The sequence below is a fragment of the Schistocerca cancellata genome, chromosome 2 (assembly GCF_023864275.1).
Source record: "Schistocerca cancellata isolate TAMUIC-IGC-003103 chromosome 2, iqSchCanc2.1, whole genome shotgun sequence".
Lineage (NCBI taxonomy): Eukaryota > Metazoa > Arthropoda > Insecta > Orthoptera > Acrididae > Schistocerca > Schistocerca cancellata.
In genome coordinates, this window is record NC_064627.1 from 190784556 (window position 1) to 190809529 (window position 24974).

At 44.7% G+C, this 24974-nt stretch overlaps 1 protein-coding gene and 1 pseudogene across 1 annotated transcript in view; one reads left to right on the forward strand and one right to left on the reverse strand.

The window, feature by feature from the left end:
* LOC126144409 (uncharacterized) overlaps positions 1-24974 on the reverse strand; it is a 122687-nt gene that overhangs the window by 75767 nt on the left and 21946 nt on the right. Inside the window, exons 2-3 of the mRNA XM_049915489.1 lie at positions 20490-20735; positions 4402-4668 (exon numbers count right to left, since the gene is read on the reverse strand). Coding sequence (XP_049771446.1) covers positions 4402-4668; positions 20490-20735 — 513 coding nt within the window. The remainder of the gene's footprint in view (positions 1-4401; positions 4669-20489; positions 20736-24974) is intronic.
* LOC126164148 (5S ribosomal RNA) lies at positions 5359-5476 on the forward strand (annotated as a pseudogene).

Consider the following 24974-nt stretch of genomic DNA (forward strand, 5'->3'; position numbering starts at 1 on the left):
GGCATGTTGATGTTTAAGGGGTGGCCGGATGCCTTTCCTGTACCCCCCGGGACGGAATTAGTGTACCCCAACTGTCTGTGTAATCCATGGAATAGTGCGAATGTGTTCAGACGTCTGCGAGCCATGTAACTGAGGCGGAACATGGGTACCAGCCCGGTATTGACGTAGTGGGATGTGGAAAACCGCCTAAAAACCATATCCAGGCTGGCTAGCACACCGGCCGTCGTCGTTAATCCGCCGGGCGGATTCGATCCATGGCCGGTGCGCCCACCCGAGTCCAGGAAGCAACGCGTTAGCGTTCTCGGCTAACCTGGCAGGTGGACCTCTCCAACAAATAGGTACACAGAATTCCGCTTTAAAAACCATTTCGTTTGTATCGGATATTAACCGATGCTTTCCATTGACACAGTGACATTAGCCGTTGTATGAAAGACGTGATGAGCAGTATTGGAAATGAAAATGAGCGTTTGGCGTCATTGGCCGGGAGGCCCCTTACGGGGCAGGTCCGGCCGCCTTGGTGCAGGTCTTATTACATTCGACGCCACATTGGGCAACATGCGAGTAGTATGGGAATGCAATGATGATGAAGACAACACAACACCCAGTCCCTGAGCAGAAAAAATCCCCAGCCCAGCCGGGAATCGAACCGGGGCCCGTAGGACGGCAATCCGCCACGCTGACCACGCAGCTATCGGGGCGGACATGAGCAGTATTTCTTTGGACTGATTCCACACACCGAGGGAGGTGGCGCAGTGGTTAGCACACTGGACTCGCATTCGGGGGGACAACGGTTCAAACCCGTCTCCGGCCATCCTGCTTTAGGTTTTCCGTGATTTCCCTTAATCACTTCAGGCAAATGCCGGGATGGTTCCTTTGAAAGGGAGCGGCCGATTTCCTTCTCCATCTTTCCCTAATCCGAGCTTGTGCTCCGTCTCTAATGACCTCGTTGTCTACGTGACGTTAAGCACTAATCTCCTCCTCCAGATTCCACACGGCAAGAACTAAACTCTAAATATCTGCTGAAACACGAGATAAAATGCACCCGTCGATTCTTGGGATCGACACCCGGTACATACAGGGTGTTTCCAAAATGATTGTAAAAATGAGAGAGCTCATAGACTGGTTCATAACGAGTAACTTTCACTTAGCAACCCATGTACGCATCCCTTATCGTTCGGCGCCAGGCGTCATTCAACAACAACTCACACCGCCGGGAAGGTAGGCATACAACTCACCATGCTTGTCAAGATAGTAGCAGGTCTGCAGGGCAACGTTGTCAGTTTCTTTGTGACATCAAGGTAAAGCAGCTACAGAAACTGCTCGAAATTACACCCTCCTGTTTAAATGCGCGCTTGGAACGAAGCCTTAGTGAAGGTTGCCCCGTTTCAATCACACCTGGGAAAGTGGGGGTTGCAGCAGAGGCTGCCATAAATCGCGCTATTAGTTCTTCATTTGTCTCGTTAGATGTTTCGGAAGCAACAGATTTAGGGTGTCTCCAGATGAAGAAAATAAATAGGCGTGAGGTTGGGAGAACGCGCAGGTCATGCCATCGGCCCACCACGCTTTTTCCAGTTCTCATCCAAATGATTACGCACAGCATGAGTGAAATGTACCACAAGCGTTGTTGCACGTTGAGTGGCATATGTCCCAGCAGCTCTGGAAGTGTTTCCCTTAAGAAGATTAAGTATTTATTTGCGTTCAGTCATAGGGGGAGCATGTATGGCTCAGTCAGATTAGCGCCAACCAAACCAACTCAAATATTGAGGGCTATGCTCTCTTGGTGCCCACGAACAAAGGTAGCTTATGGATTTTCCCTTGATCACGTTGCTGTCGAACGCACTGTCCCTTGTTAAGGATGCCTCATCAATAAAAAGTATAAGGTGTGAGAATTCAGGGTGAGTCGCACACTTCTGCAAAAACTACTGGCAGAAGTCAATGTGACGTGGCAAATATTCCGGATTAAGGGCTTGAACTTTGTAAAGGCGGCAAGGGTGCAAGTCACTTTCATTCCACACATGCAAGACCGCAGAATCGCTTACACCCATTTCCCGAGGAACACTTTGCGATCTTCTTGAGGGTGTATTTTACAGCAGGGCTAACGCCTTCTCTTCAAATTCTGGTGTAAGAACTATGCGTTGACGATAGCATCCATCCAGCCTCCGCACCTGTATCACAAAACAAAATCATCTGGTTTCGCTGTAGTCCTTAAATGCAAATGCGCTATTACGATACGTTGTCAGCGAACAACTCACCTCAAGTGCCTTGGGGCCTGTGGATGGCAGAGAACGTGCATGGATCTGACACTCGACGATTTGGAAACCGCTGAACGTAGAATCATTGAGCAGCGAGAGCATTTCCATCTGCAGCCCCGTAAGCACTGTGCATTTTCTGCCCTTTCTTCCCAAGAAAAGCGCTCCATTTACCGTCTGCTCGGCACAGTACTAAATACAAGAGTGTCCCCATTTATTGACACACTGACACAGGGCGGACCACAAACTGCAGCATTCACAGGTGCCGTACTCTTTGCGACATCATATGAAACCAGTATTTTCACTGCCAAACGCATCTATTTCGTGTCCGAGCAAATGCTGGAAGAAACTGTGTGGTACGGTCCCACCCGGAATACCTGCTACCATATCGACTCGGATGGCGGGTTGTATGCCTAACTTCCTAGCGGTGAGCGACGCTGTTAAATGACGCCTAACGCCGAACGCTAAGGGAAATGGATATGGGTTGCTAAGTGAAACTTGTGTGTTGTGACTCACTTTACCAGCCCTCTCATTTTTTACATTTATTTTAGAGGCGTGGGAACTAGAGATGCCATTGGGCTACTGAGAGTGATAGGGGAGAGGTACATGGAGAAGAAAAGGAAGGTGTATGTTGTGTTCATTTATTTTGAAAAGGCTTTTGACTGTGTCAGATGGGACAAACTGATGGAAATCCTAAGGAAACATGGAGTTGCCTGGAGTAGTAGAGTATTTGAACCAGAGAGCAGGAGTAAGAATAGGAGGTGTGATGAGTGAAGAAATATAACTGGGAAGAGGTGTAAGACAAGGCTGTTGTTATCACCAACACTGTTCAATATATATCTGGAGGAAATTAATAGTGAAAGTTTTGATGGAAGGGGAGCAGCTTGTCTAGGGGGTCGGAGAGTGGAGTGTATAAGATTTGCAGACGCCATTGTTGTGATGGCAGAGAGTGCAAGAGAGATGGAACAAATGTTAGAGGACCTAAACACAAACTTAGAAGAGTGTGGAATGAAGATTAACAAGAAGAAAACGAAAAGCATGGTAATTGGAGGAAAGAGGAGAAAATAAAAATGGTTCAAATGGCTCTGAGCACTATGGTACTTAACTTCTGAGGTCATCAGTCCCCTAGAACTTAGAACTACTTAAACCTAACTAACCTAAGGACATCACACACATCCATGCCCGAGGCAGGATTCGAACCTGCGACCATTAAGGTGGCGCGGTTCCAGACTGTAGCGCCTAGAACCGCCCGGCCACTCCGGCCGGCGGGGAGAAACTACCATATGAAAATAGGGGGAGAGGAAATAGAGCAAGTGAATAACTTCAGTTACTTGACAAGTTTAATAATGGATGATATGTATTGCTCAACAGAAGTTAGGTAAAGAATTGCAATGGCAAAAGAAGGATTCAAGAGGAAACAGAAATTACTTTGTGGACCCCTAAACAAAGACGTGCCAAATGTTACATCTGGAACGTTGAACTATATGGTGTGTAGACCTGGACATTGAGGAAGGAAGATGAGAGAAGATTGGAGGCACTAGAGATGTGGATACGGAGAAGAATGGAAAAAGTGAAATGGGAAGACCGAGTAAGGAATGAAGAAGTATTAAGAAGAGTTGGAGAAGAAAGAAACACGCTGAAAGTCATCAGAAAGAAAAAACGGAATTGGATTGGACATTGTTTGAGGAGGGACTGTTTATTGAAGGAAGGAATAGAAGGAATGGTGGAGAGAAAAAGGGGAAGAGGAAAAAGAAGATATCAAATGCTGGACAATATAAAAGGAAACAAATATTCTGAAATGAAAAGACTAGATATGGACAGACAAAAATGGAAGAGGCTTAACCCATGACAAGACCTGCCGTAAGGCAGAATAACATACTACTACTACTTTAGAAACACGCTGTATGTACTGTATTACACCAATTGTAGACGGGGAAAGGTCGAAACAAGTCTTGACAAAAATAAAGCTATTTGAAAAAGAGCCTGGTTGTTGTATTTCTTTTACTAATGTAATCTACAGCAACATAAATTGCATAACTTAATATTGTGGACTTCTTTTTCTAGTTTTGACCAGTACTCTCTATTGCAAGAATATCGGGCACTTGTCTCTAATCGCCCTGTAGGTGAAGTGGCACCTGCTGGGTCGCCGTACCTGTATGACCCCCGGTCGCGGCGCCGGCGTGGGCTCCAGGGCGTTGCGCAGACCGAACTGTCGCAGCGACGGCCTGACGACGCGTGACGTCAGCGGGTGCGCAGCCTGCGTCAGCGGCGGCTGCTGCCCAGCCGAGGCTGCGTGGGCGGCGGCGGAGGCGGAGGCGCGGTCGTTCGTCTGGAAGCCCGTGCCGTTGCTCGCGGAGTACGAGACGCGTTTGAGAGTGCCGCTCTCGTCGATGAAGCCGAACATGCCCTTCACGTTGCCCTGCAACGAAACCAGCATTATCACGCGGATGTCTCACCTGAGAATTGCAGCCGGCCGAAGTGGCCGCGCGGTTCTGGTGCTGCAGTCTGGACCCGAGAGACCGCTACGGTCGCAGGTTCGAATCCTGCCTCGGGCTTGGATGTGTGTGATGTCCTTAGGTTAGTTAGGTTTAACTAGTTCTAAGTTCTAGGGGACTAATGACCTCAGCAGTTGAGTCCCATAGTGCTCAGAGCCATTTGAACCATTTTTTGAGAATTGCACTTCCTTGTACAGTAGTCCAACATAAGTAGTGGCCTCGTATGACGACCTTTCTGAAGACAGAGCAGCTAGTATGTAGGAATGGACATGGTGTCTAAAAGAAGCTTTTTTGTCAAAACAAGCTTTTTCTTAAAGTTCAAGAGATCAGAAGGCAACTGAGGTGGAACTCATGTTGACGCCATGTTGATTTATAGAACGATACGTTCCGCACCGTGACATAGTAAACAAGGCCCGTGAGTGCGGAATATCTGAACAGATACTGATTGCATTGAAAATTTGCTGTCAGATAGTACTCACAAGGAAAATGTACACAGAACTTTTTTATTATTTGTGGGAGGGGGCACCTACTGGTCTCCAATTTGGGTGTCTCAGCAGTCCTATTACAAGACAGATCATCCGCATCGTCATTATGTCATTTGTGGTAGACATTACGGCAACGGCCTTGCCGCAGTGAATGCACCGGTTCCCGTGAGATCACCGAAGTTAAGCGCTGTCGGGCGTGGTCGGCACTTGGATGGGTGACCATCCGGGCCGCCATGCGCTGTTGCCATTTTTCGGGGTGCACTCAGCCTCGTGATGCCAATTGAGGTGCTGCTCGACCGAATAGTAGCGGCTTCGGTCAAGCATACCATCATAACGACCGGGAGAGCGGTGTGCTGACCCCACGTCCCTCCTATCCGCATCCTCCATTGAGGATGACACGGCGGTCGGATGGTCGAGGTAGGCCACTCGTGGCCTGAAGACGGAGTGGTAGACATTACATCACGGGCTAGTACAGACTTTTGGCGTGTCGTGTTTGCCTGCATATCGACTGATGTTGTTTTGTACACCCCTCTACACTGCTCGGTTGGTTCTGGCACGAAATGCCTTCTTTTATTTGACTTCGGTCTGATCCTTTGTACTCTATGGTGCTGCTATAGTCCAGCGGCACCAGTCGTGCTATATACATTCATTCTGTTGGTGGTACATAGACTGTAGCCATTGTATACGGTACGATAGCGTATCCAGACACTCCGGGATGATGATGGCATTGAAACAGAGGATGACAAGCGTAAAGCTGAAATACTAAACACCTTTTTCCAAAGCTGTTTCACAGAGGAAGACCGCACTGAAGTTCCTTCTCTAAATCCTCGCACAAACGAAAAAATGGCTGACATCGAAATAAGTGTCCAAGGAATAGAAAAGCAACTGGAATCACTCAACAGAGGAAAGTCCACTGGACCTGACGGGATACCAATTCGATTCTACACAGAGTACGCGAAAGAACTTGCCCCCCTTCTAACAGCCGTGTACCGCAAGTCTCTAGAGGAACGGAAGGTTCCAAATGATTGGAAAAGAGCACAGGTAGTTCCAGTCTTCAAGAAGGGTCGTCGAGCAGATGCGCAAAACTATAGACCTATATCTCTGACGTCGATCTGTTGTAGAATTTTAGAACATGTTTTTTGCTCGAATATCATGTCGTTTTTCGAAACTCAGAATCTACTATGTAGGAATCAACATGGATTCCGGAAACAGCGATCGTGTGAGACCCAACTCGCTTTATTTGTTCATGAGACCCAGAAAATATTAGATACAGGCTCCCAGGTAGATGCTATTTTTCTTGACTTCCGGAAGGCGTTCGATACAGTTCCGCACTGTCGCCTGATAAACAAAGTAAGAGCCTACGGAATATCAGACCAGCTGTGTGGCTGGATTTAAGAGTTTTTCGCAAACAGAACACAGCATGTTGTTATCAACGGAGAGACGTCTACAGACATTAAAGTAACCTCTGGTGTGCCACAGGGGAGTGTTATGGGACCATTGCTTTTCACAATATATATAAATGACCTAGTAGATAGTGTCGGAAGTTCCATGCGGCTTTTCGCGGATGATGCTGTAGTATACAGAGAAGTTGCAGCATTAGAAAATTGTAGCGAAATGCAGGAAGATCTGCAGCGGATAGGCACTTGGTGCAGGGAGTGGCAACTGACCCTTAACATAGACAAATGTAATGTATTGCGAATACATAGAAAGAAGGATCCTTTATTATATGATTATATGATAGCGGAACAAACACTGGTAGCAGTTACTTCTGTAAAATATCTGGGAGTATGCGTGCGGAACGATTTGAAGTGGAATGATCATATAAAATTAATTGTTGGTAAGGCGGGTACCAGGTTGAGATTCATTGGGAGAGTCCTTAGAAAATGTAGTCCATCAACAAAGGAGGTGGCTTATAAAACACTCGTTCGACCTATACTTGAGTATTGCTCATCAGTGTGGGATCCGTACCAGATCGGGTTGACGGAGGAGATAGAGAAGATTCAAAGAAGAGCGGCGCGTTTCGTCACAGGGTTATTTGGTAACCGTGATAGCGTTACGGAGATGTTTAACAAACTCAAGTGGCGGACTCTGCAAGAGAGGCGCTCTGCATCGCGGTGTAGCTTGCTCGCCAGGTTTGGAGAGGGTGCGTTTCTGGATGAGGTATCGAATATATTGCTTCCCCCTACTTATACCTCTCGAGGAGATCACGAATGTAAAATTAGAGAGATTAGAGCGCGTACAGAGGCTTTCAGACAGTCGTTCTTCCCGCGAACCATACGAGACTGGAACAGGATAGGGAGGTAATGACAGTGGCACGTAAAGTGCCCTCCGCCACACACCGTTGGGTGGCTTGCGGAGTATAAATGTAGATGTAGATGTAGAAATCGGATGGCAAACACGCGGGTGTGCACCTCCTTCACGGCGCAGCAGAAGGGAATGAACGAGAAGTAAGACAACGGTGTATGGAAAAGTTTCCAAACAGAAGAATACCAAGCCATTAGACTCACAATTGTAAACAAGGGTTTAACTGAATATGGCATTTGCGGTGCGCCACAGTGAGGTCAACCTCAGCTGGATGGAAAGGGTGCTGAGAACATCTTGGAAGTGGTAGATGAAGATCAGACCATAACTACCCGTCGTATAAGTTCCACTGTTCTTTCTTTCTCTCTTTTTCTTGTGCCTTCATCCCGCAATTTCGCAGGGTCTGCATTATTATGGGCTGATTTGGCAATGTTAATTATAGGGGTGGCCGGATGCCACTCCTGTCGCCACCCCGGTGGATGAGACGGTGAGGAACACAACACAACACGGCGACGAGGATGAGGACAACACAACACCCAGTTTCTGAGCGGAGAAAAATCCCCGAACCAGCCGGGAATCGAACCCGGGCCCCTTTACGCGGCATTCCATCCCGCTGTCCACTCGGCTATCGGGGCGGACGTATAATTGCCACTGTTGAGGTTAATTAATCAAATGTATAGCGCCACATTTTACCGGTAGATGGTACAGGAGCTGACACCTTTAGGCTACCCTAAAAAAATGGTCCAAATGGCTCTGAGCACTATGAGACTTAACTGCGGAGGTCATCAGTCCCCTAGAACTTAGAAATACTTAAACCTAACTAACCTAAGGACATCACACACATCCATGCCCGAGGCAGGATTCGAACCTGCGACCGTAGCGGTCACGCGGTTCCTGACTGGAGCGCCTAGAACCGCACGGCCACACCGGCCGGCAGGCAGCGGAGGTTAAATACTCTGAGGACACTTTCATTTGGCCTGGAGAAATAAGTTCTATTTGGTACATAGACATTTAGTATTAGAAACTGAAAATCAGACGCTACACTGGGTATTGGCTAGGCCTCCTAAAATTGGAATGAGAGCATACTGGCAGTTAGAATTTCAGATTTCCATTGTGTTGTAAAGTACATGAAAGGTTCTGAGAACCAGCTGGCTGATGTCCTGAGCCATATGTTTAGCGGGGATAGGGAGTCTACTAAGATCATGCAATCAGATGGTAGTCACTATTGTAGCGCAGCTACACTAATCGATGCCTTCGGGATCCGGAAGAGTAATAGCAGCGGGATCAGGCGCCCAAGAGTATTTAGGATCAGCTTCTTAGTGGGAAGTGAGTAGCTGCGTATCATTTTAACAGAAGTTCCTCATTTATTGCACCAGCTACAACAGGAAGTTAAAGATGTGTCTCCCCAGAGAGTTATTCCAGGCTGTATTTAAATATCTTCATCATTCCTTGTGTAAGAATAGTTCGGGTAATTTTAAAACCATTATGAAAACTGAAGAGCATATTACGTGGCCATCTCTTATTTCACATGTTAAGAATTGGCCAAGGAATATCAGGATTGTCAATCGGCCAAGCCCAGTCCCAGTTGTCACCGTGATTTGGTGCTCTCTAGTCGGGAAGAGAGGCCGATGTACAAATTATTTCTGGATTTTTTAGGTTTGTTTCCACCTACTAAGAGTAGCAATAAGTATATTTTCCTTTTGAAGGGTGCTTTCACTTGGTTTGATTCAAATGGCTCTGACCACTATGGGACTTAACTGCTGAGGTCATCAGTCCCGTAGAACTTAGAACTACTTAAACCTAACTAACCTAAGGACATCACACTCATCCATGCCCGAGGCAGGATTCGAACTTGCGACCGTAGCGGTCGCGCGGTTCCAGACTGTAGCGCCTAGAACCGCTCGGCCACTGCTGCCGGCTCACCTGGTTTACCTAGCTTGTCCCAAGCAGAGCGATGATTATGACTATGATGATACATCATTCTGATAAAACAATATCTCACCATGGGTTTCCCAAGATATTAGTCAGTAATAATGCGCCTATCTTTACTTAGAGATAATTTAGCAAATTCTGTTTTAGTAGTGCCATAACACCACCTTTGCCTTTAATTTCGCCAAAGGTAGTTTTTACTTTTGTGTTTGCTGAGTCATTTCTCCCGACATTTATTTCTTTTTTGATTTCTTTTTCTTCTTTCCTGCAAACACTTGCCCTTGCCTGCGCGAAATTCTAGTGCTTCCATCTTTCGTCGATCAATTGAAGTATTACTTTTTTCCTTAACGGTCGTTTCTTCGCGTTTACCTTCCCATTGCCTACGTGTTTCTGTCCAACATCTGTGTTTACCTTTTTTAGAGATGTCCATTCCTCGTCAAGTTAACTGCCTACTCTGGTATTCCTTTTCGCAGTAAGTATCCACATCATTAACGAACTTCAAAGGCGTATCGTCATTTCTCAGTACTTCAGTATCCTACTTCCTCCCACACTGATTCTTTCGGACGATTCTCTAATCTTCGGTCTACTTTTCGTTAGAAAACTCTGATCTGAGTCTATATCTATCTCCTGGATAGGCCTTACAATCTCAAAACCTGTTTTCAGAATCTCGGTTTGACCACGATGCGATCCAGCTGGAATCTTCCCGTATCTCCGCGTCTTTTCGAAGTATACCTCCTACTCATGTGATTCTTGAACAGAGTATTCGCTATTACCATCTGTAATTTATTGCAGAACAGAATTATTCTTTCTCCTCTCTCATTCGTACTGCTTACACCATATTATCTCGTAACGCTTTCTTGTCTTCCTTTCCCCACAAGCACATTCCCATCCCCCATGATTATTAGATTTTCATCTCCCTTTACATACTGAATTTCTCTGTCTCTTCATCTTCTGCTTGTGACGTTGGAATGTACACCTGAACTATCGTTGTTGGATGTGGTTTGTTGTCGAATCTGATGAGAACAACCCTATCACTCAACTGTTAATAGTTGCTCACTGCGTCTTATCACGGTCCGCACGGCTCCCCCCGTCGGAAGATCGAATCCTCCCTCGGGCATGGGTGGGTGTGTTGTCCATAGCCTAAGTTAGCTTAAGTTACAGTAAGTAGTGTGTAAGCTTAGGGACCGATGACCTAAGCAGTATGGTCCCATAAAAAAATAGCTCACTCTCTGCTCTAGTTTCCTATTCATAACAACTCCCACTCCGTTTACACCACTTTCTGCTGCTGTTGATATTACTCTATAATAGTCTGTTCAGAAATATGTATCTTTATTTCGATTCACTTCATTTATCACGACTGTTCTATATTGCGCCTTTGCACTTTCCTTTTCAGATTTTATAGCATTCCTACTACGTTCAAACGTCCGACATTCCAAGCTCCAACTCCCGCCGTAGGTCATTCCATCTTTTTCTAGTGGTCGGAGATTCGAATAGGGAACAAATCCGGAATCTTTTGCCACTGTAGAGAGCATCATGGCACTTTTCCAATTAAAGGCCACATGTGAGGACACACTGAATATCTTCAACACAATGGTTGCTATTGCCTTCTGCATCCTCATGTTGTTGATCATTGCTGATTCTTCCACTCTTTAGGGGCAATTTCCCACCCCAAGGGCAGAGAGTGCCGTAAACCTCTGTCCACTCCTCCATACTCTTTAAGAGGGCCGTTGATAGAACGAGCGTGAATTGTTATGTCGGAAGTCTTCGGCTGTCACTGCTGATTTTTTTTATTTTATTTAAGCAGTGTCTGGCTTCGAACCCTTAACTCAGAACGTTCTGATTACTAGTCAAAGACAATCCCCTTTTTTTCGTCATTGTTCGTTGCATTTGGCCGGGGTGGACGTTACCTGACGCCCGTTCATGTTCATCGTAGATCCTTTCACTCAGTTAGCGCTCTGACCGAACACGATGAGCTACCGTGCCGGCGTTCGTGGTTGTATCTTATTTATGATCGGTCAAATAATGTTTCTCTGGTGAATACTTTATATTGTTTTTAGTTGTTCCTTGCCTGTCCTAGTTTCTGCCTGTACAATTATTTACCGTATAGTTCACCAAATGTTTTTCGATGCCTGATGTATGTTTTTGGGAACATGTGTTCGTTCAGATGTTTTGGCCTTTTGCAGTAGGAATTGAAGTCATACTGCACTTTGTTGATTTTACATAGTGGGGGAACCATCTGAGTGAGTTTACACTATCCCACCATCTATAATTGCTACTTAAAATTCAAATATCAAGTACTTATTGGTTTATCTGAGCTTGCTAATTTCACATGCCAAAAGAAATTTCTAACAACTGATTGAAGGAATTTTTATGCAATATTTTTGTCTTTATTCGAAAAAAGTGCTACGTCTTTTGTAACCTGGCACCTTATAACGTCCAATTTCTCAGTAGCTGTGGTACTACATTTGAATGCCAGCCCCAGCCCGCAGTTCACACCAGCAGGCCTCATGTTGTCCAAGAACTCGTGGGAGCATGGATATCTTCTGGTTGCTGAGAACAGCGCCACACGCGAAGAGGAGCCGCGCGAAGGCAGAGCTGATGGCACTCAACTACGGTCACTGTAACAGCACAATCAGCTTGAGCCGGCACCGTGCTACCATGGGCAGCGGCGGACAAGGCTTCAGTTCGGCACAGGGAACCGTGCTTGGCTCGTTGGCCGAAGTTGGTTTCATTGGCACGGATGGCCCAGGGGTTGGTCACTGTTGTCAGCCGAGACAGGCAGACGCAGTCAGGTGACGCAAATGGGGATCGGCCAGTGAACGGAAACTACTAGCAGTCCGAGTATGAGAACCACCTGCCGAAGAGACGAATCAGAAAGTGTTTGGCACAACAGCGAGGTACCCTGGCAGATGGACGACTGAGACTGATAGACGTTTTCTGTCACCAGTGGGCAGCGTTCCGGCTGGAGTAGCGGATGGTGCCAGGATTCACGAATCCAAGGGGTGCAGCACAGTCGGGAATGAAGGGCTGGTTGCTGTTGCGTGTTTTTTTTTTTAGCTCAGCGGTTAGCGGAGTGTGCGTTTGCCCTGTTAGCTGCTGGCTGTTCAAAATGGTGCAAATGGCTCTAAGCACTATGGGACTTAACATCTGAGGCCATCAGTCCCCTAGAATTAGAACTACTTAAGCCTAACTAACCTAAGGACATCACACACATCCATGCCCGAGGCACGATTCGAACCTGCGACCGCAGCAGCAGCGCGGTTCCGGACTGAAGCGCCTAGAAGCACTCGGCCACAGCGGCCTGCAGTGCTGGCTGTAGTGCAGACGAATGTGGCAGGACTGGCCTAACTGAGTATTCAACTGAAAGGGTACTAGTTGAACGAAGTGAGCCTAGTGAACATTAAATTGTCATTTCTGTTGGATTTCATTGCTTTACCGCTATTATGTTTTGTATGCTGAAGAATGTATAGATCGTTGGTTCCATTGAGACTTTTGTCTTTCTTGTTTCGTCTCTTAATATTAAGTAGGGTGTCGGTTTTGTCTGAGTATTTCTGGAATTTGATTTTGGGGTGAGATACGATTCTCAGTGTCTCTTATTCTTCCACTATCTACTGTTATTTGTGCACTGCAGTTTATGCCATCCTGTGTAGCTGAACGAACTCAGAGGCTCTCATTATTGACTCTATTGGGGCAAGTTAATTTAAAATGCTTCATCTGTATTAACTCGCAAGTCATATTTTGTTGCTCTGAGCACTGAGTTATTTGGTCTTGCTTATTTTCCATGCACTCTGGATTGTTTAGATTTGTTAACAACATTTTTAAAATCTGAGCGCTGATTTCTTTGGTTGTTGTTCATTTTGTATGTGATTGCATTGTTTATACCTCTTAATAGCCGGCCGGTGTGGCCGAGCGGTTCTAGGCGCTTCAGTCTGGAACCGCGCGACCGCTACGATCGCAGGTTCGAATCCTGCCGCGGGCATGGATGTGTGTGATGTTCTTAGGTTAGTTAGGTTTAAGTAGTTCTAGGGAACTAATGACCTCAGATGTTAAGTCCCATACTGCTCAGAACCATTTTTGAGCCTGTAAATAAATTGAATACATTTACTTAAGAAGTAACATCAATCCCCACCCATTTATTACTCCCCTTAGTTCCTGCATCCCTGATGTTTTACCGAATGTGGTGGCTTACAGTTTAATCTTCAGATGTCAAGAATAAAAACGTCAAATAGCAGTAAAAACGTTTCCAGCCTTATGCACTTGGATGCTGCTGTCTCTGGGTCTCTCATGAGCCACCGCAAAGGAATGGTGCTGTTTACAAATCATCTCAGATACATATCGACTGTGAAGGGGAGGAGGAAAGGCGGAGAGATTAGAGGATTTTTATGAATCTTCTGATCTGAAGAGTTAAGCCCATATTAGAAATGTAGGTATATGCTCTATGGAACGACTATTAATGTTCTTACGTACGAGAACCAAGAAGGTACAATGACAGTGTAAGATCAAGATAAAGGGTTCTGATTAAAAAGGGCCTAAGGTAGGGTGCTGTCTTTCTCTTCCGCTTACTGTTGAAACTGCATTTCGCAGAAATATTGAAGGAAATAGAAGGGAGATTCGGAAATGGAGTTAAATTTGAAGAGCAAAAGTATGGCTATATAATGACTCACTGACAACTTGCCATCATCTGTGAGAGTGAGGAAGAATTGCAGCAAATTCTGAATGGAATGAAAAGTCTACCAAGCACAGAGTATGGATTTGGAGTAATCCAAAGAAACATAAAAGTAATGAAGAGTAGCAGAAACTAGATCAGAGACAAATTTAACAGCAAAACTGGAAACGATGCAGTAGACCTAGATTCCTGAGAATGTGCGTCTGGGTCACGTCGTTGTATGGACGAAAATAATGGCCGGTGGGAAAGCCGGAAAAGAAGAGAATCTAAGCGTTTGATATGTAAATTAAGTGGAGTAGCTCGGCCCCTCCCGCCGGAGATTCGATTCCTCACTCGGACACGGGTGCGTGTGTTGTTCTAAGTATAAGTTAGTTTAAGAAGTGTGTAAGTCTAGGGACCGATGACCACAGTAGTTTGGTCCCTTAGGAATTCACACACATTTGAACATTTTTAAGTTGAGTAATGTCACAAAAATGAATATAATTGACGAGAAAATGAATTTGTATAAAACAGTGGAAAAATGTAGAGCATTAGGGAACCGAATGAATACCTCTACATAGAAAATTCAGTGGTACTAGTTTGTTTCTTTTTGTGTATTATTCAGGTGAACGTAAATATTAATATGTGTAGCGCGGAAAGGGGAAATACGCATCAGCAAATTTTATTTTGCTAGCAATTAATTATCCCTGCTCGAAGAAGGTTTCGTACTAGGTTAGGTGGGTGTGGCATGTAATTCACGAATACAGTGTATCTCATAGAACCAGTGGCAGTGTAACTGATGCTGAGCGTGTGAATACACAAAGCTGTACACTATGAAGAAACCGTTGAAAGGGTGAGAGCTGCAGTCACAAACAGCCAAAAGAAATCTGCCAGAGGGCTGTCACGACAAAACTGGTGTCAGTAGGAAAACTGTGAGCAATATCCTGAGGCAAAATCTGAACGTGTTTTGTTACAAAGTTCAGGTATGTCACTAGTTGAAACTAGCTGATTTCGAAAGTCGTTTGGCGCTTTGCAACACTATGACTAGATTCAATGTAGCCAATCGGAACTTTGGTAAAGGGCTCACAATGAGAGATGAAGCACACTTCCATTCATCGGCTTACGCGAATAAACGGAATCTGACAACATGTACGCGAAAAATCACATTGATTTTCGTGAACGCCTTTTAAATAGAGCAATATCGTAGGCAATAGTCTCAAATTTTTTGAAATCGAAAATTGTGTTACTGTAACTGTCAATACGCATCGTTACAGAGATATGCAATGGGATGTTTTCTGTTTCTTATTTACAGTGTCGAAACTCCAATTTTGGAAACATGTTCTTTCAGCAAGACTGTTCAGCAAGTCACGCAAGTCAACAAGGAAATTGTTGCAACAGACATTTCCCAGTCATCTGATTCCGTCATCTGGTGACACTGAATGGCCTCTTTGTTCCCCAGTCTTCTCAGCAACAGGATTTTTTATGAGATTGTTTAAAGTCTAAAGTACGTGTCAATAAAACAACTTAGAGGATCTGCGAACAGCTGTAAGGAATGAAACTCAACTGATATCAAATGAAACACTTGAAAAAGTGATGTAAGAAGGTCTAGTGCGATTAAAACAAAAGGCAGTGTTCGTTATTTTCCTGAGTTTTCATGTACCATACTACTCACTACTTAAATTTTGTATCTGAAATTGATACATGAATAAAGCCACCCTAAGTATAATGGGTTCATTAATTAACCATTATCATGTATATGAGTTGTGGCATCAAGTAATAACTTCCATGAAGATGTTAGCCACTGATTATGAAATCTCTTCAATGGTTGGCCTTGTATGAAAATAAAATACAGAAATACGATATTTTACCAGAATTCCTAGCCTCATTCGGCTAGCAATGAGAACATATTCTAACCTTTGATAATATCGTACAATACAAAAGATTTCCAAATTTTTTGACTGAAATCGACATTTTGCTCAACACCGTTTTCCTGATTTGTCAAAGATTTATACGAATGGATCGAATTCCATCGACGGCAATAAAGTAGGATGTGCATTACACAACACTACAAAAAATTATCAAGGCCTGTATTCTCTACCAAAGGAGTCAACAGACCATTACAAGGGGGCCGTCTCAGTTAGGAACGCAGCAAAATACGGCAATCTCCCACACGAAGCAGTTTGGTGGTACTAACCAGTTCCGTAAGTGTGCTCAAGAGCCTTATAAATCCAAAATGGAACAAATATGTGTGGGTTATTATTATAGGCATTATTAAAAAGCAAGCAGGAGTAGTCACAAATTTATTTTTGATTCCGTGGCACAAAGCACGTTTCATAATAAAACAGTAGAAATCTCATCGAATCAGAGATGAACTTGCATGAAATCGTAAATGAGAGACTTCCTTATCAAGAAATGCTGAGCTTAGTCCATGAAAAAGCGAGAAACGACTGACAGATGCAATCGGATTCGACCAAGATGTCAAAAGGAATACAATGTGGCCAGCTGCAACCTAGAATAGCTTCGTCCCCTTGGTTTACTGATTGGAAAAGGAGCAGACGATTCATAAGAACAATTACGTGCATGCGCTTAAATCGTGGCAAATTACTAACCCACCTGTTCCTAACAGGACTGAAGGAATCTCCATTGTGTGATTTACGGAATGAAGAAGGAGACGTGAATCATCTACTATTCTTGTGTACCATACACAAGACACAACAGAAATCCTTTATCAGCGCATTGGTTCATGTGAAGATTCCTCTTCCGACGTCGGCTGTAGTGTTTTTGTCACTCGGAAAGAGTGCGCTTTAGTATTAAATGTGATGTTCAACCAGTTATATATATGTGACCTAACTAACTAGAAACACAGCATAGATGATGTGTGGATATTTGTATGATGTTACATTTTCCTTCATGAGCAGTTTGTAGTGGCGGCATTTATCAATCACATATTCATACCCTGATTTTGCTGTAAATAGCCATCCACAAATTGTATAGTAGAATAACCATTAACAAGGATGTTTTGTAAGTATAATGGATGACTGTATCGCGATCTACATCTACATCTACATCCATACTCCACAAAGCCACCCGACGGTGTGTGGCGGAGGGTACCTTGAGTACCTCTATCGGTTCTCCCTTCTATTCTAGTCTCGTATTGTTCTTGGAAAGAAAGATGGTCAGTATGCCTCTGTGTGGGCTCTAATCTCTCTGATTTTATCCTCATGGTCTCATCGCTAGATATACGTAGGAGGAAGCAATATACTGCTTGATTCCTCGGTGAAGGTATGTTCTCGAAACCTCAACAAAAACCCGTACCGAGCTACTGAGCGTCTCTCCTGCAGAGTCTTCCACTGGAATTTATCTATCATCTCCATAACACTTTCGCGATTACTAAATGATCCAGTAACGAAGCGCGCTGCTCTCCGTTGGATCTTCTCTATCTCTTCTATCAACCCTATCTGGTACGGATCCCACACCGGTGAGCAGTATTCAAGCAGTGGGAGTGTACTGTAACCTACTTCCTTTGTTTTCGGATTGCATTGCCTTAGGATTCTTCCAATGAATCTCAGTCTGGCATCTGCTTTACCGACGATCAACTTTATATAATTCCATTTTAAATCACTCCTAATGCCTACTCCCAGATAATTTATGGAATTAACTGCTTCCAGTTGCTGACCTGCAATATTGTAGCTAAATGATGGCGATGACGATGGCCAAATACCAATAAAATAAATTAATAAAATAAAATAAACTTTCTATAATAGTCGCAGGAACATTGAAAATAGCACACCCAGAGGGAAGAAAGATACAAAGGTGAAACTTTGTGCAAATAAGTACAGTGAGATCCGATATGCAAATGATCCAAGTTTGGTGCCAATGCGCCTTCCCATTGAACCTCCAGTGGCGCTGCAATTGGGCGGGATAGGGTCTTTAAACGGCGCACAGTGGACGAGTCACCACATACGTTCTCGAGGAGGACTCTAGTAGGTTCAAAATGCCAGGTAGATGTTTTAGACGACACTTCTCACAAAAAAGACAGTTTGGGAGGTGCCTAATCACCGTCATGAAAACTGAAGGCTCGTCGACACGCCGAGCGGCTCGCCAGGTCGATCGTTCAGTGTTTTGTCAGACGATGTTGGGAGCAATGGACACGAAATGTCACTCACGTGTAACGTACGGGGTCTGGAGCGACCAGGAAGACGACGAGGCGAGAGGATCAAAGGATCGTGCGGCAAGAGATCAGAGATCCTACAGTGACTAAATGTACCGGTGCCAGTTGTTCCACAAACCATTTCGAGACGTGTTGTGGAAGCGAATTTGCAATCCAGGCGTCCTTGTGTACTGCCGTTAACAAAGAGACATCGTCAACTTCGTCTGCATTGGTGCCAAGCCAGAACGACGTAGACTGCCACAGACTGGCGACACGTGGAGTTTAGTGATGAATCCCAATTCGTTGGGGGCGAATGATAGCCTCATACGGATGTGGAGGCAGTCCGGTTAACGATACAGTTTCATCCACGCCGTTGCACGTCACACCGCCCGCACAGCCGGCGTAATGGTCTGTGGAGGGGGCAGGTGGGGGGGCGGGGGTGGAGATCATAGCCTTCAGTAGCCGGTTCTCTCTAATTGTGGTACGTGGAACATTAACGATCAACGCAACGTTATGTTGATGAAAGTCTTCAACTCCACTTAGGGCCCTTCGTACACAATCTTCCAGGGGCATTTTTCCAGCAAGATAATGCTCGTCCGAATACAGTTCAAGATGCTCAAAACTTCCTTCATCGTGTTCCGAATCCTCCGTGGCTGGCCTGCTCCCCAGACTTGTCCCGTATGTATCTACATCTACATGTATACTCCGGTAGCCACCAAGCGGTGTGTGGCAGAGGGCACAATTCGCGCCAAAATCATATCCCCCCCCCCCCCCCCTGTATTCCACTCGCGGATCGCGTGAGGGAAAAACGACTGACGACTGTCTGAACGCCTCAGTACGAGCTCTTATTTCCCTTAGCTTTGAATGGTGATCATTGCGCGATTTGAAAGTTGGTGGTAATAATACATGCTCTACAACCTCGGTGAAGATCGGATTTTGGAATTTAGTGAGCAGTCTCTTCTGTTTAGTGCGCAGTCTATCTGCAAGTGTGTCCCATTTCAAACTTTCTATGAGATTTGTAACGCTTTCGTGATGGCTAAATGTACCAGTCACGAATCTTGCCGCTCTTCTTTGGACCTTCTCAATCTCTTGAATCAGACACAACTGGCAAGGGTCCCATACAGACGAACAGTACTCCAAGACTGGACGAACTAAAGTATTGTAAGCTATTTCCTTGTTGAAGGACTGCATCGCTTCAGAATTCTACCAATAAACCGCAATCTAGAGTTCGCCTTACCCGTTACTTGTGTAATCTGATCATTCCATTTGAGATCATTTCGAATAGTCACACCTAGATACTTGACCGACGTTACCGCTTCCAAAGACTGGGCATTTATTTTGCTCTCGTATATTAATGTGGATTTTCGCCTTGTTATACGCAGTAGGTTACACTTACTGATAGATAAAAAATGGCACTGAGCACTATGGGACTTAACTTCTGAGGTCATTAGTCCCCTAGAACTTAGAACTACTAAAACCTAACTAACCTAAGGACATCACATCCATCCATGCCCGAGGCAGGATTCGAACCTGCGACCGTAGCGATCGCGCGGTTCCAGACTAGGGCGCCTAGAACCGCTCGGCAGCACCGGCCGGCCCAGTCATTACACCACGCATTTATTTTCTGCAAATCCTCATTGATTTGTTCACGACTTTCGTGTGATGCTACTTCCTTGTAGACTACAGCATCATCGGCAAACAGTCTCAGGCCGCTGTCAATAGCATCAACCAGATCGTTTATGTAAATCGTAAAAAGCAGCGAAACTATTACGCTGTCCTGAAACGCCAGATGCCGCTGTGTCACGCTGCACATTATTTGGAGGTGGCTGTTCAAGATTTGTGACTAGGACAACACCAGACGTCTCTTCAACTCGAAGCCGGATCGTGTTGCGACGTGCATTGCAGCAAAAGGAGGTCCAAAGCGTTATCGATGTTCCACCGTATCTGTCTACTTGTTGTACTCACTGCATTTGTTTATATGTCTTGATTTTGGGATGTCTAATAAACTTCATTTCGGCCAGATGCTCTCTTCTTGCTGCCCTATTTTCAATGTTACTGAGTGCAGCAACGGGAGCCATAAACGGCAAAAATTATAGAGAAAGACAGTTGAGGACGTTGGTGTAAGTTGCATCCTGAGATGAACAGATTGGCATGGGAGAGAACATCGCGGCTGGCCACATCAGAACAGAAGACTGACGACTCAGGAAACAATGCAATGCAACGTGGGCGACTGACCTGCACATCCCTGGTTTCAATCTTGAAGGAGCCGTCGGCGGCCTCGTAGCCGAAGGTGTAGGAGCCGTCGTCGTTGACGCGGTTGATCTGCTTGAGGATGGCCACCTGCTCCTGGGCCTGCGCCTCTTGCTGCTCGTCCTCAGCGCTCAGGTCCTCCACGGCAAGTGGTGGCGGTCGTGGTGGGGGCCCGCAGCTGCCGCGCCTCGCCCAGCACGCCAGCAGGCACAACAGCCACAGGACACATCTCTGCAATACCACCACCACCTTAGTCAGGAGTCACCACTGAATGTCCAAACTCCAGTGTCACACAGAGTATCAGGTAGGACACTTGGTTCCTACATTGCCGAATCACTGAAAACTAAACTTTCTCAATAATACGTAGGTGGATATCCGTGAACATTACGTATAATATCTACAAGAGACTGAGATTTAGCCACAGTAATCAGAAACAGGACTTAGTTTTTCATTGCTGCCCGTCTTCAGTTTTATACGACATTCATATACGCTCTCGGTGGCGCATCTACAGGGTGAAAAGTATTTAAACCGACAAACTCTGGAAGGTTGTAGAGGACATCAAAACAAATATTTTTCCCTAATGTCATTTTTTCCTATGAGGATTATTTAAACAAGTGAAGGTCATATTCAGTCTTTAGAGGCCGTATTACGATCTTCAGTTGTTAGAGGCCGTATTACGCTCTTCAGTTGTAGGCAACTGCTGTCCGCCAGTGTAGTAGTGCATTGTCTCTGTTTACTAATGGATCGATACACCTGGAGTGAGTACACTGATATGGTTGGTGCGTACTACGTAGCACACCACAACGGACGAGCTGCACAACGGGTTTATCAACAACAATATCCTAATCGCCGTATCCGGCATCATATGACCTTTGCTGCTGTGTACCAACGTCTGCGTGAGACTGGGTCATTTAGCAGATTATCTGGACAGGGACGCCTTCGCACGGCAAGAACGCTGCAATTTTAGGAAGTTGCTGAAAGACGTCCCGCTCCCTATAAGACAACACGTGTTGTTCCGACATGATGGGGCTCCGGCACACTTCAGTCGTCGTGTGCGTCGATTCCTGGACCGACGGTTCACAGAAATGTGGATTGGCAGAGGTAATCCTGTATCATGGCCTGCTCGATCCCCAGATATGTCCTCCGTGGACTTTTTTGTGTCGGGAGAGATGCGCAACCTTGTTTAGGCAACTCCTGTTGCATCAGAGGATCTGGTTACCCTGGTAGTAGCAGCAGCAGGAATAATTCAGGATACTCCTGGGGTTTTTGCCCGTGTCAGACAGAATATGATCCGACGGTGTAACCTTTGTTTACGTGTCAATGGAGGCATTTTTGAAAAGGTACTGTAATTGAAATTGGGTTGTGTTAATGTGTTGCCCCTTGGTCATAAAAAATGGGAAAGTTTTTGTTGGTTTCATTAATTTGCCGCCAGATAAATCTTCCTCTACAGGTTTAAATACTCCTCATAGGAAAAAATGACGTTAGGGAAAAATATTTGTTTTGATGTCCCCTACAACCTCCCAGAGTTTGTCGGTTTAAATACTTTTCACCCTGTCGAGTCCACCCAGTAATCAGATGTGCCAGCACAACCTTCAGTGGATAGAATCATTTGTAGGCTTAATTTTTACTAAAAATTGTACATTACCAGTCATAGCCAGCAGCTGTTATCGTAATTGTATACAGAACATTCTGGTTATAGATAATGAACTGCAGTGCAGTTCAGTGTAGAAAATTGCGGGAATGTGCAGCAGGCTGCCTTCTATCACGAGTGTATTGGAAATTTGGTACAAAGCTACGATAGATGTCCATTCCGAATAGCCCTCGTATTTTCTGGGCCACATTAATTTTGCCCACTCTGTAGTTTCGGGTAATCGAAGAATTACTGATTTCGATCCGTTGCAGGTATAGCTGAGAAAGGGGGCCTTCGCAATGTTCCTACAAACAATCATGATACCTCTTTGATTCCCACTGCAGACCATAGTTTTTCCTGTTTTTTTTTTCGTTGAATATGTTTTCCTGTTTAGTGTATGAGAAGATGAAAGAAGCAACCAAGATATATTATGAGACAGGTTCACAATGGGAGATATGGACACACGACCTTCTTTGGAAGTTACTTAATCGCTCATACTGGGTGGGATACAAGATGAGTGTTGAGTTTCATCCGCAGGATTTTTCTTTTATAGCACGACAGGAATGAAATAATAAGTGAGCCTTCGAGAAACAGTAGGAGAAAGGAAGACAGAGAGAGAGAGAGAAGGGCGGGACGGAGGGAGGGGGCCATGGAGGCAGGAAGTTATCAGTAACAATCACTGAACGCTTTTGGTTGCTTTTGCTTCACATTCCCTAAGAAGGGATAAAACACGCGTTGTCAAATATCTGTGCATTTCGTCCTGATTTACAATTAAAATTTATTGTGCATAAGCTGACAATACATAAACTATGTGACAGCTTTCATTCTCTTGTCAAAGACTACAAAATATTGCAAGTGCGAAAGTTAACTGATCTGAAAGCAGTTCTTACAACAGTTGGACAATGCCCCAGTAAGCAAGAATGCCTCTCCTCAAGCGTAGCTTCAACGAACTGAAATCATTAACTCCTCGATTTCTCGAAAGCTGTTTGGTAGCCAGCCTAACATATGTTAATAAAATGTTGTTTTCGAGCGTACCCACTGACACACAATGTAAAGTGATCTGTGGAGCATAGACGTACTTGTAAAAGTTGGATATATATGGCGAGAAAACCTTTTTAAATAAAAACGAAATATAAGTTTATTGTTTATGTTGACGCAAGCAAATTGTATGCCATTTCCCCTAACTGCAGGATGCTTGAAAACATCTATTACTTTGAGAAGTAAAATTAGCTTCCATCTGTTAGAACACCGTTATCAGTGACTAGATAAGGTCAGATGGGAATATAGCATTTCATAAAACGACTAATATTCATGAGGTCAGGGCAGGTAATATCGGGAACTCTTTGTAAGTGGTCACTAAAAATGGTTCAAATGGCTCTGAGCACTATGGGACTTAACATCTATGGTCATCAGTCCCCTAGAACTTAGAACTACTTAAACCTAACTAACCTAAGGACATCACACACATCCATGCCCGAGGCAGGATTCGAACCTGCGACCGTAGCAGTCGCGCGGCTCCGGACTGAGCGCCTATAACCGCTAGACCACCGCGGCCGGCTTAAGTGGTCACTGTTGATACAGGTGTTAACAGGATAGTCACACCATTAGTAAATTATTGCGAAATGTAGAAAAAAAGAAGAAAGGTTATAATGTAACAAAGGAATATTAACGTTTAACGTTCCATCGACGGAGCAGTAGCTCGGGTAGAAAAGGGTTCAATTAGTAAACCTGCAGCATCAGGCACGTCGTTTTAATTTATTATTTCTCCTCCTCTAACTCTGTTCGCAACACATTTTGCAGGTAGTATCTATATATATACAGGGTGTGGCAGTTATCTTGTCCACCCAAAATATCTCTGGAACAATAACAGCTATTGGAAAACGACTTTCACCGGTATCAATGTAGGGCTGGGGCCCATGAATGTACATATTTGGAAACATTCTAAAACGAAAGAATATGTGTTTTTTAACACAAACTTATGTTTTTTAAATGGACCTCCTATATTTTTTCTTCAGCAATCCATAGCATGACAAAGCACATACACAATGGCGTTGATTGCATCGCAATATTCCCATTAAATCCCGAGATATTAAGACGCGAAGTTGACGCTTGAAACACCCGACATGCGTTGCTAGCGCACGTCCTGAGGCTCAGGCGTGAACCCCATGCTGCCCGTAATCGCGATGTGATTGACATGTGTAATCACACTTCCATACTTATCAAGAGGTCCGAAACGAATAATACGGTCTGCTGCCATCCTGCATTAACGTCGTACATTCCAGCAGGTATTTATCCCATAGGCTAGGGGTGATGCGGTTCTGTAACATATCTGTGTACCGCAACGTTAGTCACAAAGTTAACTTCGCTTATCATTAATCCGTTACTAAAAAGGTAATGCCGTTCAACGTTAAAACTTTACTTTACTGTACATTTAGTGCAAGTGACAGTTAATCATCCACTCGTAATAGTAAAATTCATGTTGATGGTTTTAAGGAAACGAGCAAGTGGACTAAAAGTTTTACCGTTGTTTTGTTACACATTGATACCGGTGAAAGTGGTTTTCTAATAGCTGTTATTGTTCCAGAGATATTTTGGGTGGACAAGATAGCTGGGACACCCTGTGTATATATCACTGAAAGTACCTGTCATTGCACGACACATTGATCAGAAGGTACGACGCCAAAAACATTGACTGTACTGTATAACAAGCGATTTTATACATGAGATCTCGATTCCTAAAAGAATCGGGGTTAGGCAAGCAGCGCCCTGATCCTGTTAGGTGGGCAGATCAGGGCGCTCCTTGGAACGGTAAAAGATTATCTGGGGTTAAGGAAACTTGG